Genomic DNA, 15,178 nt, shown 5'->3' with positions numbered 1-15,178 from the left:
ATCAGGGCAGTTTCACAGCTGTCAGACTGAGACTCAGTGCAGTTTCACAGCTGCCAGTCTGAGAATCAGTGCAGTTTCACAGCTGTCAGGCTGAGAATCAGTGCAGTTTCATAACTGTCAGACTGTGAATCAGTGCAGTTTCACATCTGTCAGACTGAGAATCAGTGCAGTTTCACAGCTGTCAGAATGAGAATCAGTGCAGTACATAGCTGTCAGACTGAGAATCAGGGCCGTTTCATAGCTGTCAGACTGAGAATCAGGGCTGTTTCATAGCTGCCAGACTGAGAATCAGTGCAATTTCACATCTGTCAGACTGAGAATCAGTGCAGTTACACATCTGTCAGACTGAGAATCAGTGCAGTTTCACAGCTGTCAGAATGAGAATCAGTGCAGTTCATAGCTGCCAGACTGAGAATCAGTGCAGTTTCACATCCGTCAGACTGAGACTCAGTGCAGTTTCACAGCTGTCAGACTGAGACTCAGTGCAGTTTCACAGCTGCCAGTCTGAGAATCAGTGCAGTTTCATAGCTGTCAGGCTGATCATCAGTGCAGTTTCATAGCTGTCAGACTGAGAATCAGTGCAGTTTCATAGCTGTCAGACTGAGAATCCGTGCAGTTTCACATCTGTCTGACTGAGAATCAGTGCAGTTTCACATCTGTCAGTCTGAGAATCAGTGCAGTTTCACAGCTGCCAGTCTGAGAATCAGTGCAGTTTCATAGCTGTCAGACTGAGAATCATTGCAGTTTCATAGCTGTCAGACTGGGAATCAGTGCAGTTTCACATCTGTAAGACTGGGAATCAGTGCAGTTTCACATCTGTCAGACTGAGAATCAGTGCAGTTTCACAGCTATCAGACTGAGAATCAGTGCAGTTTCATAGCTGTCAGACTGAATCCGTGCAGTTTCACAGCTGACAGATTGTGAAGCAGTGCAGTTTCATAGCTGTCAGACTGAGAATCAGGGCAGTTTCATAGCTGTCAGACTGGGAATCAGTGCAGTTTCACATCTGTCAGACTGAGAATCAGTGCAGTTTCATAGCTGTCAGACTGAGAATCAGTGCAGTTTCTCATCTGTCAGACTGAGACTCAGTGCAGTTTCACATCTGTCATGCTGAGAATCAGTGCAGTTTCACAGCTGTCAGACTGAGAATCAGTGCAGTTTTACAGCTGTCTGACTGAGAATCAGGGCAGTTTCATAGCTGTCAGACTGAGAATCAGTGCAGTTTCACATCCGTCAGACTGAGACTCAGTGCAGTTTCACAGCTGTCAGACTGAGACTCAGTGCAGTTTCACAGCTGCCAGTCTGAGAATCAGTGCAGTTTCACAGCCGTCAGGCTGAGAATCAGTGCAGTTTCATAGCTGTCTGACTGAGAATCAGGGCAGTTTCATAGCTGTCAGACTGAGAATCAGTGCAGTTTCATAGCTGTCAGACTGAGAATCAGGGCAGTTTCACATCTGTCAGACTGAGAATCAGGGCAGTTTCACATCTGTCAGACTGAGAATCAGTGCAGTTACACATCTGTCAGACTGGGAATCAGTGCAGTTTCACAGCTGTCAGAATGAGAATCAGTGCAGTTCATAGCTGCCAGACTGAGAATCAGGGCAGTTTCATAGCTGTCAGACTGAGAATCAGTGCAGTTTCACATCCGTCAGACTGAGACTCAGTGCAGTTTCACAGCTGTCAGACTGAGACTCAGTGCAGTTTCACAGCTGCCAGTCTGAGAATCAGTGCAGTTTCATAGCTGTCAGACTGAGAATCCGTGCAGTTTCACATCTGTCTGACTGAGAATCAGTGCAGTTTCACATCTGTCAGTCTGAGAATCAGTGCAGTTTCACAGCTGCCAGTCTGAGAATCAGTGCAGTTTCATAACTGTCAGACTGAGAATCATTGCTGTTTCATAGCTGTCAGACTGGGAATCAGTGCAGTTTCACATCTGTAAGACTGGGAATCAGTGCAGTTTCACATCTGTCAGACTGAGAATCAGTGCAGTTTCACAGCTATCAGACTGAGAATCAGTGCAGTTTCTTAGCTGTCAGACTGAATCCGTGCAGTTTCACAGCTGACAGATTGTGAAGCAGTGCAGTTTCATAGCTGTCATATTGAGAATCTGTGCAGTCTCACAGCTGTCAGAATGAGAATCAGTGCAGTTTCATTGCTGTCAGACTGAGAATCTGGGCAGTTTCATAGCTGTCAGACTGGGAATCAGTGCAGTTTCACATCTGTCAGACTGAGAATCAGTGCAGTTTCATAGCTGTCAGACTGAGAATCAGTGCAGTTTCTCATCTGTCAGACTGAGACTCAGTGCAGTTTCACATCTGTCATGCTGAGAATCAGTGCAGTTTCACAGCTGTCAGACTGAGAATCAGTGCAGTTTTACAGCTGTCTGACTGAGAATCAGGGCAGTTTCATAGCTGTCAGACTGAGAATCAGTGCAGTTTCACATCCGTCAGACTGAGACTCAGTGCAGTTTCACAGCTGTCAGACTGAGACTCAGTGCAGTTTCACAGCTGCCAGTCTGAGAATCAGTGCAGTTTCACAGCCGTCAGGCTGAGAATCAGTGCAGTTTCATAGCTGTCAGACTGAGAATCAGGGCAGTTTCACAGCTGTCAGACTGAGACTCAGTGCAGTTTCATAGCTGTCAGACTGAGAATCAGTGCAGTTTCACAGCTGTCAGACTGAGAATCAGTGCAGTTTCATAACTGTCAGACTGTGAATCAGTGCAGTTTCACATCTGTCAGACTGAGAATCAGTGCAGTTTCATAACTGTCAGACTGTGAATCAGTGCAGTTTCACATCTGTCAGACTGAGAATCAGTGCAGTTTCACAGCTGACGTGGGATGCCTCGTATCAAGCTTCATGTGCAGCTGCAGCAGTATCAAGCGATACCAATGACTTCGTCCCAAAATCACTGCCTGAAACTCCAGAAGAGGATCCACCTTTGGCGTTTGAGACTGCTCAGGCAGTGTTTGATTTTACAATACATAAAACCTCTTAATCAGGTTTCTTTTTTCTCGATCTGTAATAGTGCTTAACTTGAGGGCATTCCTTTTATTATGTTTATCCTGAGATCTGTCTCTTGATTTACTTTTAAGGATTGGAATTAAGTTATCCCAGAGCAGTGTTCTTCAGCTAACATTGCATTTTTGAGCAAAGTGCATTATGTTTGTTTTTAAGTAATTTCTGGGTCTGTAGATTGTTAAAGGAGCAGAAATGACTTTTAATAGGGTGATGTGCTCTTCCTGTCAGATGTGGGAGATCAGAAAGAATTTCAATGTTCCTGGAGAGTATATCTGCAGGAAGTGTGTTTGGTAATGGACCTCATGGATTGGTTAGAGTGGCAGGTAGAAACAATGGAGAGTTTACAAGAGCAAGGAGATGTGATAGATGGCAGTTTCAGAAGGTGGAAACACCACTGATACATTCAGTTGGATGGTTGATCCAGGAATGATAGGAGAGGTAGTCAGGTGATGTAGCAGACTCCTGCGCCTATATCCATCTCAAACAGGTATGCCATTTTGGATACTGTGGTGTGGGATGGCCTCTCAAGGGAATATGGGACCGACAGTCAGGTTTCTGATACTGTGACTGCCTCTATTGTAATGAGGGGTATGTTCGGTTCCAAGTGATCAACTGTAATAGGAGATTCTCTGGTCTGAGGCACAGGCAGACGATTCTGCAGTTGTCAATGAGATATCAGGATGGGGTGTCGCCTTCCTGGTGCCATGGTCAAGGCTATTTTGGAGAGTGTGCAGAATACTCTGAAAGGTAAGAGTCACTAGCAGGAGGTTGTTGTGCATGTTGGTTCCATGGACATGGGGAAGGAAAGGAATTACATTCTGCAGAGAGAATAAAGGAAACTAGGTGGGAAGTTAAAAGTAGGTCCTTGAGTATAGTAATGTCTGGATTACTCCCGGTGGCTCGTGCTAGTGAGAGTAGGACTAGAAGGATACAGAGATGAATGCGTGACTGAGGAGCTGTTGCAAGGGGCAAGGATTCACATTTTTTTGATGTTGGGATCTCTTTAGGGTAGAAATTACCTGTTTAAGAGAAAAATGGTCCCCCTGAATTAGAAGGAGGCCAATATCCTTGCAGGGAGATTTGATAGTGCTACTGAAGGGGTTTTAAACAAGTAAGGTGGTGGTGATGGTGGAGGGTTGATTGTGGTAGTGTTGGTGGGGTGGTGGGGTGGTGTGGGGGTGGGGGCATTGGGTATGGTGGTGGTGGGGGTGGTGGTGGTGAGGGTTTAGTGGTGGGGTGGGGGTGTGGAGGGGTGGTGGTGTGGGGGGTAATGGTGGGTGGGGATGGTGGTGGTGATGATGGGGGGTTGGTAGTGGGTGGGGACTGGTGGTGGTCATGTGGGGGGTTGGTGGTGGGGTGAGGGTGTGATGGTGGGGTGGGGGGGTTGTGGTGGTGATGTGGAGGGGGTGGTGATGGTGTGGGGGTGGTGATGGTGATAGTGGGAGGTTGGTGGTGGGGTGGGGAGTGGTGGGTGGTGATGGTGTGGGAGGGTGGTGGCGGTGATGGTGGGGGGGGGTTGGTGGTGGGGTGGGGAGTGGTGGCCGTGTGGGGGGTGATGGTGGGATGGGGGTGGTGATAGTGTGGGGGGTGGTGGTGGTGATGGTGGGTGGTTGGTGGTGAGGTGGGAGTGGTGGTGCTGGTGTGGGTGGGTGGTGCTGGTGGAGGAGGAGGTTGGTGGTTGAGCTGTGGTGATGGTGTGGGGGGATGGTGGTGGTGATGGTGGGAGGTTGGTGGTGGGGTGTGGGGGTGGAGGTGGTAGTGTGGGGGAGGAGGTTGGTGATTGGGGTGGTGGTGGTAGTGGTGTTGGGAGAGGAGGTTAGTGTTTGGGGGATGGTGGTTGTGTGGGAGAATGGTGGTGGTGTTGTGGGGGTTGGTGATGGTGATGGTGGGGGGGTTGGTGTTGAGGCGGGGTGGTGGTGGTGATTGTGTGGGGGTGTGTTGATGGTGATGTGGGGGGTGGTGGTGGTGATGGTGGGGGTTGGTGGTGCAGTGGGATGGTGATAATTGTGTGGGGGGTGTTCGTGGTATTGTGGAGGGGTGATGGTGGTGATGGTGGGGGTGTTGGGATGGTGGGGGTGTTGGTGGTGGTGGTGGTGGTGGTGGTGGTTGGGGGGAGGAGGAGGGTGGTGGTCGGAGGAGGGGTTGGTGGTGGTGCGGGGTTGCAGGGAGACCCAAAGCGATAGTGAGAAAAGAGAAAAAACTGACGCTGGTACAGTTGATAAATGGAGCAAGTCAAATAGTCAAGGTAGACAAGAGCTTGGCAGATAATGAGAGAAGAATGATAAATTAAACTGTATTTGCTCCAATGCAAGAGGCCTGACTGGTTGGTTAGCCATAGGAAATATAGGGTTACAGGAATGGGGTGGGTCTGGGTGGGATGCTCTTCGAAGGGTCAGTATTGGCTCATGGGTTGAATGGACTGGTGCCACACTTCTAGGTCATGCCTAATAAATCTGTTAGAACTCTTTTTGGTTTGATTTATTACTGTCACATGAACTGAGGTACAGTACTTTACAGGCAGATTGCACTATACAAATGTCTCAGGGTAACAGCACAGAGTGCAGCAAACAACTCACCTCCTGATTCCCTAAAGTCTGTCTGCCATGCACAAGACAGAAGTCAGAAGTCTGATGGACTCCTTCCCACTTGCCTGGAAGAGTGCAGATCCAAGAAAACTCAAGAAGTTCGACACCATTCAGAACAAAGCAGCCCTTTTCATTGGCACCCCATCTATCACCTTTAACAATCACTCCCTTCACTAGCAATTCTCAGTAGCAGCAGTCATATTGCTAGAATATGGTCAGGACACATAACATTTGCAGCATCCAGTGCTTTCAACTATTTCTTAATAGTGTGTGGAGTGAATCAAATTGCCTGAAGACAGGCTGGGAACCTCTGGAGGACACCGAGATAGTTGTCACAAATGCTTCAGCCTTATCTTTTGCACTGATGTGCAATACTCCACCATAATTGGGGATGGGATGTTTGTGGAGCCTCCTTCAGCACTAATTTGTTTAATTGTCCACCACTATTGACAACTGAATACAGCATGACGGCTGAGCTTAGATCTAATCCATTGATTATGGAATTGCTTAACTCTGTCTATCATTTGTTGCTTTTGCTCTTTGGCATTAAGTAGTCCTGTTTTGTAACTTCACCAGGTTGATGTGTCATTTTTAGGTATGTTGTATGCTGCTCTTCTCATCTCCATCTGCACTTTTCATTGATTCCCTCGCTTAATGGTAAAGAATGAGATGTCAAATGGGCTATTAGATTATACATTGTGGTTGAATACAGTCCTGCTTCTATTGTTACATTGAAACATGGACACTACAAGCAGGAGAAGGCCATTAATCTCTTCGAGACTGTTCTGCCATTCAATATGACCGTTGCTAAATGCCGATCTCAATATTATATTCCTTCTTTCTCTATGTGCTCCTTGATGCCTTTCAAGTCAAAAGATATATCTATTACTTTCTTGAATACATTCAGTGACTTGGCCTTCACAGTCTTCTGTGGTTGAGAACTGCACAGGTTCTCTATGTTTTGAGTAAAGAAATGTTCCCTCATCTCAGTCCTAAATGTCCAATCATGTACCTTGTGACTGTCCCTTTTCCAACCAAGGGAAACATCCTTTCTGTACCTACTCTGTCTAGGTAATGTGATCAAAACTGTTCACAAAACTTCCAGTGTGTCTCACCAAGTCCCTGAATAATAAAACATTCCTACTGCTGAACTCAAATCCTCTTGCAATGAAGGCCAACATGCCTTTAGCATTCCTAATTGCTTCCTGCATTTGCTTGTCTATTTTCATTGACTGATGTACAAGAACACTTAGATCCCTATTGGCATTCACACTTCCCAATATCTCACCGTTTAAATAATACTTTTCCTTTCTGTTTTTCACACCAAAGTATAATACCTTATATTTCGTCATATTGTGCAGCACTATCACGTATTTACCCACTCATTCAACTTGTCTTAACCACCTTGAAGCCTCCTTGTGTCCTTCTTACAACTAAATCCCAACCTGGTTTGTGTCATCAGCAAACATGAAGCATTGCATTTGGTTCTCTGATCCATGTAATTTATATATGCATATACACCTTGTATCACTGAGACCCTGCAGTACATCACTAGTCACTACCTGCCATTTAGAAAAAGATCTATTTATTTGGACTCTGTTTCAGTTTGTCAATGAATTCTTGGTAAATGCCAATTTACTACCTGTTGTCCCATGTGCTTTAACTTTTCCCAATAATTTCTCATGAGGGACCTTATCAAAATCCGGAAAATCTAATATACCACATTCACTGGTTATTCTTATTTATTCTACTTATTACAGGGTTTAAAAAAAACTAAAGAAAAGCATGATATCTTTTCATAAATCCATTGGCTTTGACCAATCCCAATAAGGTGAATCTCGTATTTTGTCATCATATCTTTTACAGTCCATTTCTACGTCCCTTGCAATTTTGTCACCACAAGGATTTTGCGGTCTTACTCCTACTGATTCTGTCATAGATGGATACATCTGTGGCAGGCAGGTTAGTGAGGATGAGGTCAGGGGCGGATTTCCCTCACTGTCCCTGTTTACCAGCTGTGTCCTTCAAGACTCGACCAACTCAATCAATAGTGGTGTTGTCAGCAGGAGATTTGAGATTTCATGGGATTTGGAATAAATGATGAGGACCCCATGGGCAACTTGCTCCAAACTGTACACCATTGTGACACCACCTCTGCTGGGTCTGTCCCTCTGATGGGACAAGCCATAACAAGGGATGGTGGTGGTGGTGTCTGGGATATTGATTTATATGGAAATCTTTGTAGAAGAGGACTGATTTGAGTTTACAAATGTCTGAATTAACTGAAATTTATGGTGGATCAAGATGTTGCCTGATATGTAACAAGATTTTAAGAATGGATTACTAAGGTGATGATACAATACAAATACCAACATGCTGACAAAAATGCCAGTCTGGACAGGGTTCTGGAGTGCATCCAGTCCTTCTTGTTGGTTGTGTGCTGTTCCTGATGACAGAAGGAGATGTACAAAGTTAAAAATCACATAACACCAGGTTATAGTCCAACAGGTTTATGTAGAAGCACTACTCCTTCATCAGGTGGTGGTGGAGTATAAGATCATAAGACATAGAATTTATAGCAAAAGTTTACAGTGTGATGTAACTGAAATTATATATTGAAAAATACCTGGATTGTTTGTTAAGTCTTAACAAATCTTAACAAATGAGAGACTGAACAAATAATCCAGGTCTTTTTCAATATATAATTTCAGTTAGAGTCATAGAGTCATAGAGATGTACAGCATGGACCCTTCAGTCCAATGCATCCATGCCGACCAGATATACCAACCCAATCTAGTCCTACCTGCCAGCACCCGACCCATATCCCTCCTAACCCCTCCTATTCATATACCCATCCAAATGCCTCTTAAATGTTGCAATTGTACCAGCCTCCATCACATCCTCTGGCAGCTCATTCCATACACGTACCACCCTCTGCGTGAAAAGGTTGCCCTGTAGGTGTCTTTTATATATTTGCCCTCTCACCTCAAACCTATGCCCTCAAATTCAGGACTCCCCAACCCCAGGGAAAAGACTTTGCCTATTTATCCTATCCATACCCCTCATAATTCTGTAAACCTCTATAAGGGCACCCCTCAGCCTCCGACACTCCAGGGAAAACAGTTCCAGCATGTTCAGCCTCTCCCTATAGCTCAAATCCTCCAACCCTGGCAACATCCTTGTAAATCTTTTCTGAATGCTTTCAAGTTTCACAACATCTTTCCGATAGGAAGGAGACCAGAATTGCATGCAATATTCCAACAGTGGCCTAACTAATGTCCTGTACAGCCGCAACATGACTTCCCACCTCTTGTACTCAATATTCTGACCAATAAAGGAAAGCATACCAAATGCCTTCTTCACTATCCTATCTACCTGTGACTCCACCTTCAAGGAGCTATGAACCTGCACTCCAAGGTCTCTTTATTCAGCAACACATCCTAGGACCTTACCATTAAGTGTATAAGTCCTGCTAAGATTTGCTTTCCCAAAATGCAGCACCTCACATTTATCTGAATTAAACTCCATTTGCCATTTCTCAGCCCATTGGCCCATCTGGTCCAGCTCCTGTTGTAATTTGAGGTAATCCTCTTTGCTGTCCACTCCACCTCCAATTTTGTTGTCATCTGCAAACTTACTAACTGTACCTCTTATGCTCACATCCAAATCATTTACACAAATGACAAAAAGTAGAGGGCCCAGCACCAATCCTTGTGGCACTCCACTGGTCACAGGCCTCCAGTCTGAAAAACAACCCTCCATCACCAACCTCTGTCTTCTACCTTTGAGCCAGTTCTGTATCCAAATGGCTAGTTCTCCCTGTATTCTGTGAGATCTAACCTTGCTAATAAGTCTCCCATGGGGAATCTTGTTGAACACTTTACTGAAGTCCATATAGATCACATCTACCATTCTGCTCTCATCAATCTTCTTTGTTACTTCCTCAAAAAACTCAATCAAGTTTGTGAGACATGATTTCCCACACACAAAGCCATGTTGACTATCCCTAATCAGTCCTCGTCTTTCCAAATACATGTACATCCTGTCCCTAAGGATTCCCTCCAACAACTTGCCCACCACCGACATCAGGCTCACTGGTCTATTGTTCCCTGGCTTGTCCTTACCACCCTTCTTAAACAGTGGGACCACATTAGCCAACCTCCAGTCTTCCGGCACCTCACCTGTGACTATTGAAGATACAAATATCTCAGCAAGAGGCCCAGCAATCATTTCTCTAGCCTCCCACAGAGTTCGTGGATACACTTGATCAGGTCCTGGGGATTTATCCACCTTTACCCGTTTCAAGACATCCAGCACTTCCCCCTCTGTAATCTGGACATCTGGCAAGATGTCACCATCTATTTCCCTACTGTTTATATTTTCCATATCCCTTTCCACAGTAAATACTGATGCAAAATACTCATTTTGTATCTCCCCCATTTTCGGCGGCTCCACACAAAGGCAGCCTTGCTGATCTTTGAGGGGCCATATTCTCTCACTAGTTACTCTTTTATCCTTAATATATTTGCAGAAGCTCTTTGGATTATCCTTAATTCTATTTGCCAAAGCTATCTCGTGTCCTCTTTTTGCCCTCCTGATTTCCCTCTTAAGTATACTCCTACTTCCTTTATACTTTTCTAAGGATTAACTCGATCTATCCTGTCTAGACCTTACATATGCTTCCTTCTTTTACGTCACACTGTAATCTTTTGCTATAAATTCTGTGTCTTATGATCTTATATTCCAAAACCACCTGATGAAGGAGCAGAAGAACCTGATATTATGTGATTTTTAACTTTGTATGCCCCAGCCCAACGCCGGCTCCGCCAACTCATTACAGAAGGAGATGTGTGTGTCACTCCTGCTGTCTTGCTTTTTCCCATTTTCCACACAATTATGGCAGTGTACACAAGAGACACATGTATCTGAGATGCTTTTCATTGGTCATGAACAATTAACACTCCTCAATCAGTCATTGACCCGAATAATAGGCTAAGAGTGAATTCTTGCAGCTTCCACAACTTGGGAATAATAATCTTGCTTTTCCTAACAATTTTCCACAAGACACATGTAAACCATGATCAATATAGATTGCACATAGGTGACTGTGATTAACATGACCATTACTTACAGCTCTTGGAGGATGCAGAGCTGAGCAACCTTCTGGTGACACTGTTGTTGGTGTGGGAGACTGTGTGGTTGGCTGAGGTGATGTGGTTTTTTCACATGGTTTCATGTGCTTCACAATATGGCAGTTTTCTGCACACAATGCATAAAAACACCAGCCTTCTTTGTCTTGAGAATGGTATACAATTTCCCCTGGAAAGAAGATAAAATTGACAGTTTGAAGATAAAACTGTCAAGTTGACAGTTCTGAAAGGTACACTATGACTTCATATGTCTGATTGTGTCATAATAGAATCTTAGCCTGTAGGTTTGCAACAAAAATCCAAACACACTGCTGGGATTTCACTCCAACCTTCCAAGCTGAAATGTTTGGATTGAGCTTGGTCTCTCTCTGACTAACGCTGTAGTCATTCAATCATTGGCAGGCTCTAAGTAAAACAAGATGAGTCTTCTGCCCCCTGCTGGCAAGGAAAACCATTAAATGAGACCGCTGGCAATTTGCTCATTCCTGCAGCATCATTGAGAGGGTGGTTAATGCTGGGACTGCAGCTAGAACAGCAGCTGACACTGGAACCGGATATGAAGGTAAGCAGGCACGGTCTCACCAGAGCCAAGCTGGAAGGCCAAGAGCAAGGGCGCAGGTGGTGAGGGAACTGGGCAGAACAAGTTGAGGGATGGGGTAAGATTCATATTGAGCCTGGCCTCAGTACACCAAGGGTAATACTATGATAGTGACAAGAAGATCCCCTTGAGTGGCCATGAGGTGGAGAATGAGATGCCTCATAGGGCACACGCATGAGCGGCTGGGTTGGTTGATATCACTGCATCTGTATGCAACGTCAGATGGCAGAAGGGCCAGTGTCAGGAATGATGCCCATGGCCATTGTGTGCAGTTTTATGTCCAGCAAGCCTCTGCCAATTTGTCAACAGGGAGCTTTAAATAACCATGCAAGCTGTATATCTCATTGAAGATGTTTGATAAGCACTTCTTTTCTCAATAAGAAGGGAAGTAAGATTTACAGTTCAGAATTGCAGGCATCCTTTGACTGACCCATCACCAGTGTTGGTGAACATAAGCATATAGATCTTGAGAAGAGCTAAACAGATTATTTTTGGTGAGAATGTGCGAATTTGGGAGCTGAAATAGAAAGAACAATGCAACGGACAACATAAAAAGATGACAAACAGGAACAAGATGGGCAATATTTTCACTGCACTACTGATGCCTTCCTACAAAAAAAGTGTCCAAGGAAATCTAAATTTTAAGAAAAAGAACATGAGATCAGACAGGGATTATGCTGCAGTTGACAATATTATTAACTGAAACTGGACCATTTGATTGAAATCTGAACACATTTAAATAGTTGAACACAAAATTAAAAACAAATTGACAAAAAAGAATCAAGTCATGCAAAAGGAAAATTGATTCTGAAATGCAGAAATTGAGAGAATATCTAACTGGCCTGCCAGTCCATATTTCTTAACTTAAGATCACAGAATGTAAATTATCCAAACGTTAAATGTGACAAAATACCGGAGAGTCGAATTAATCAACTCATTTACCAGGTGAGAATAATTGTCCATTGGCGTGGCAAGAGCATCTTGTTATTTCTGCAGCTGTTGGAGTTACTGTTACTGTTGTTGCAGTTTCGGACGGAGTTGTAGTAGGCGCTGTAGTGGTGTGACACTCGTCTGTGTACTTCACAATCTCACAGCTCTTGGTACAGAGCGTAAAGTTACACAGGTCAGATTTACCTACAGAAGTCACCACTGCCTGTCCTGGAAGACAAAAGTCATGAAAATTATGTCACAGGCATCTCATGATGAGTTCTCACACAGCCACTCTATTTACCTTCCTGTCAATATATAAATGGCAGTGGCTGCTGTTCTTGGAACCATGAGAAAATAAACATGACTGTACAATTACCATACATGAAGACGACACATTAAAATTATGGGCAAATGTCATGTATGCTCTAACTAGCTATTTGGACAGGAAAATTATTTGTGAGGATATATCGCATTCATTACACTGTTGCTAATGTCCCTGGATATGCTTCATTTACAGAAAGGTTCCAAACAGCAAAAATGCATTTGGCTGATTGTACTGATCCTAATGCAATCTACAGATGGCAACATTGCATTTCAGGTGTTTGCCCTCGAATTTGTTCGCTCTATTGCTCATCTCTGTAGTGAAGCTCAGAGAAATTCAAACTACACGAAAAAATATTGCAAGCTCATCCTCAAAATCAGAATATGTCATCCTGCAAGGGAAAACTTGGCATGGTTTAAAAACTATGAAATCTGAAGTCAATATTGCCACTGTCCAATAGATGTGGTAAATGGCTGAGATAAGATATAAATGGTGTGGTGTCGTCAGACAAGAAAAAAATGTCAGAAGATTAAGCAGAGCACTGAAGCTCTAGAGGAGAGTGAAAATTCTAACATTCTCCTTTCCTTTCCAAAAAAGAACCAGGACATTTAAAGCTTCGTTCAGCATTGCAGAAAGCTGAGATAATTGATGAAACAAAAAAGATGAGATCTTCCTAAAAACTATAAACAATCATATTCTGCAAGACAAGATTTGGCATGGAACATTGCAATCAGAAATCAACACAGGCTGATTGATGAGGTAAATGGGTGTGGCAAACATCTCAATGGTGTGTACGTATGGTTAGCAGACATAAACAGACAAGTGAGCAAAGGACATTAATGTACGTGCAAATTGAACTTAGTTCCTTTCTTCTTTCACATCCCAAAGAAACAACCACCTGCACATGTTCATCCAGCAGAAAAGCAATGACATTTGTTGGATGAAATGAAACAAGGCAAGAAAGTTTCCACTTTCTGCAACTGCCAAGAACAACCCATTCACAATGTTGGAATTACCAGTTTAGGGCGCATTCCTGATCACTGTTCTGGGAGGTTGATGGAGACACACATCAGACAAGATTCCCAGCTTGCCTATGCAATTTGTCATGGTACCAGATTTAATTTGTGTTGATACACTTACCAGGTGATAATGTTTGTCCATTGGCGTGGCAAGAGCATCTTGTTGTTTCTGTAGTTGTGGGAGTTACTGTTACTGTTGTTGCAGTTTCAGATGGAGTTGTAGTAGGTGCTGTAGTGGTGTGACATTTGCCTGTGTACTTCACAATCTCACAGCTCTTGGTACAGAGTGTAAAGTTACACAGGTCTGATTTACCTACAGAAGTCACCACTGCCTGTCCTGGAAGACAAAAGTCATGAAAATTATGTCACAGGCATCTCATGATGAGTTCTCACACAGCCACACTATTTACCTTCCTGTCAATATATAGACAACAGTGGCTGCTGTTCGTGGAACCATGAGAAAATAAACATGACTGTGCAATTACCATACATGAAGACGACACATTAAAATTATGGGCAAATGTCATGTATACTCTAACCAGCAATTTTGACAGGAAAATTATTTGTGAGGATATATCGCATTCATTACACTGTTGCTAATGTCCCTGGATATGCTTCATTTACAGAAAGGTTCCAAACAGCAAAAATGCATTTGGCTGATTGTACTGATCCGAATGTAACCTAGATATAGCATCATTGCATTTCAGGTGTTGGCCCTCGAATTTGTTCGCTCTGTTGCTCATCTCTGTAGTTATGCTCAAAGAAATTCAAACTGCACGAAAAAACATTGCAAGATCTTCCTCAAAATCAGAATATGTCATCCTGCAAGGGAAAACTTGGCATGGTTTAAAAACTATGAAATCTGAAGTCAATATTGCCACTGTCGAATAGATGTGGTAAATGGCTGAGATAAGATATAAATGGTGTGGTGTCGTCAGACAAGAAAAAATTTTCAGAAGATTAAGCAAAGCACAGAAGTCCAGAGGAGAGTGAAAATTCTAACATTCTCCTTTCCTTTCCTAAAAAGAACCAGGACATTTAAAGCTTCGTTCAGCATTGCAGAAAGCTGAGATAATTGATGAAACAAAAAAGATGAGATCTTCCTAAAAACTATAAACAATCATATTCTGCAAGACAAGATTTGGCATGGAACATTGCAATCAGAAATCAACACAGGCTGATTGATGAGGTAAATGGGTGTGGCAAACATCTAAATGGTGTGTACGTATGGTTAGCAGACATAAACAGACAAGTGAGCAAAGGACATTAATGTACGTGCAAATTGAACTTAGTTCCTTTCTTCTTTCACATCCCAAAGAAACAACCACCTGCACATGTTTGTCCAGCAGAAAAGCAATGACATTTGTTGGATGAAATGAAACAAGGCAAGAAAGTTTCAACTTTGTGCAAATGCCAAGAACAACCCATTCACAATGTTGGAATTACCAGTTTAGGGCGCATTCTTGATCACTGTCCTGGGAGGTTGATGGAGACACACATCAGACAAGATTCCCAGCTTGCCTATGCAATTTGTCATGGTACCAGATTTTATTTGT

At 43.5% G+C, this 15,178-nt stretch overlaps 1 protein-coding gene across 1 annotated transcript in view; it reads right to left on the bottom strand.

Annotated features, from left to right (window-relative positions):
- Positions 1-2,810: 2,810 nt before the first annotated feature.
- The window catches only part of LOC132824528 (mucin-2-like), a 167,966-nt gene continuing 155,598 nt past the window's right edge, over positions 2,811-15,178 (bottom strand). Inside the window, exons 90-93 of the mRNA XM_060839164.1 lie at positions 13,744-13,959; positions 12,294-12,509; positions 10,735-10,922; positions 2,811-2,951 (exon numbers count right to left, since the gene is read on the bottom strand). Coding sequence (XP_060695147.1) covers positions 2,811-2,951; positions 10,735-10,922; positions 12,294-12,509; positions 13,744-13,959 — 761 coding nt within the window. The remainder of the gene's footprint in view (positions 2,952-10,734; positions 10,923-12,293; positions 12,510-13,743; positions 13,960-15,178) is intronic.

Source organism: Hemiscyllium ocellatum, chromosome 18, assembly GCF_020745735.1.
Source record: "Hemiscyllium ocellatum isolate sHemOce1 chromosome 18, sHemOce1.pat.X.cur, whole genome shotgun sequence".
In the NCBI taxonomy this organism is placed as follows: domain Eukaryota; kingdom Metazoa; phylum Chordata; class Chondrichthyes; order Orectolobiformes; family Hemiscylliidae; genus Hemiscyllium; species Hemiscyllium ocellatum.
Note: the sequence above shows the minus strand (reverse complement) of the source record. Positions and strands in the feature narration are given on the sequence as shown.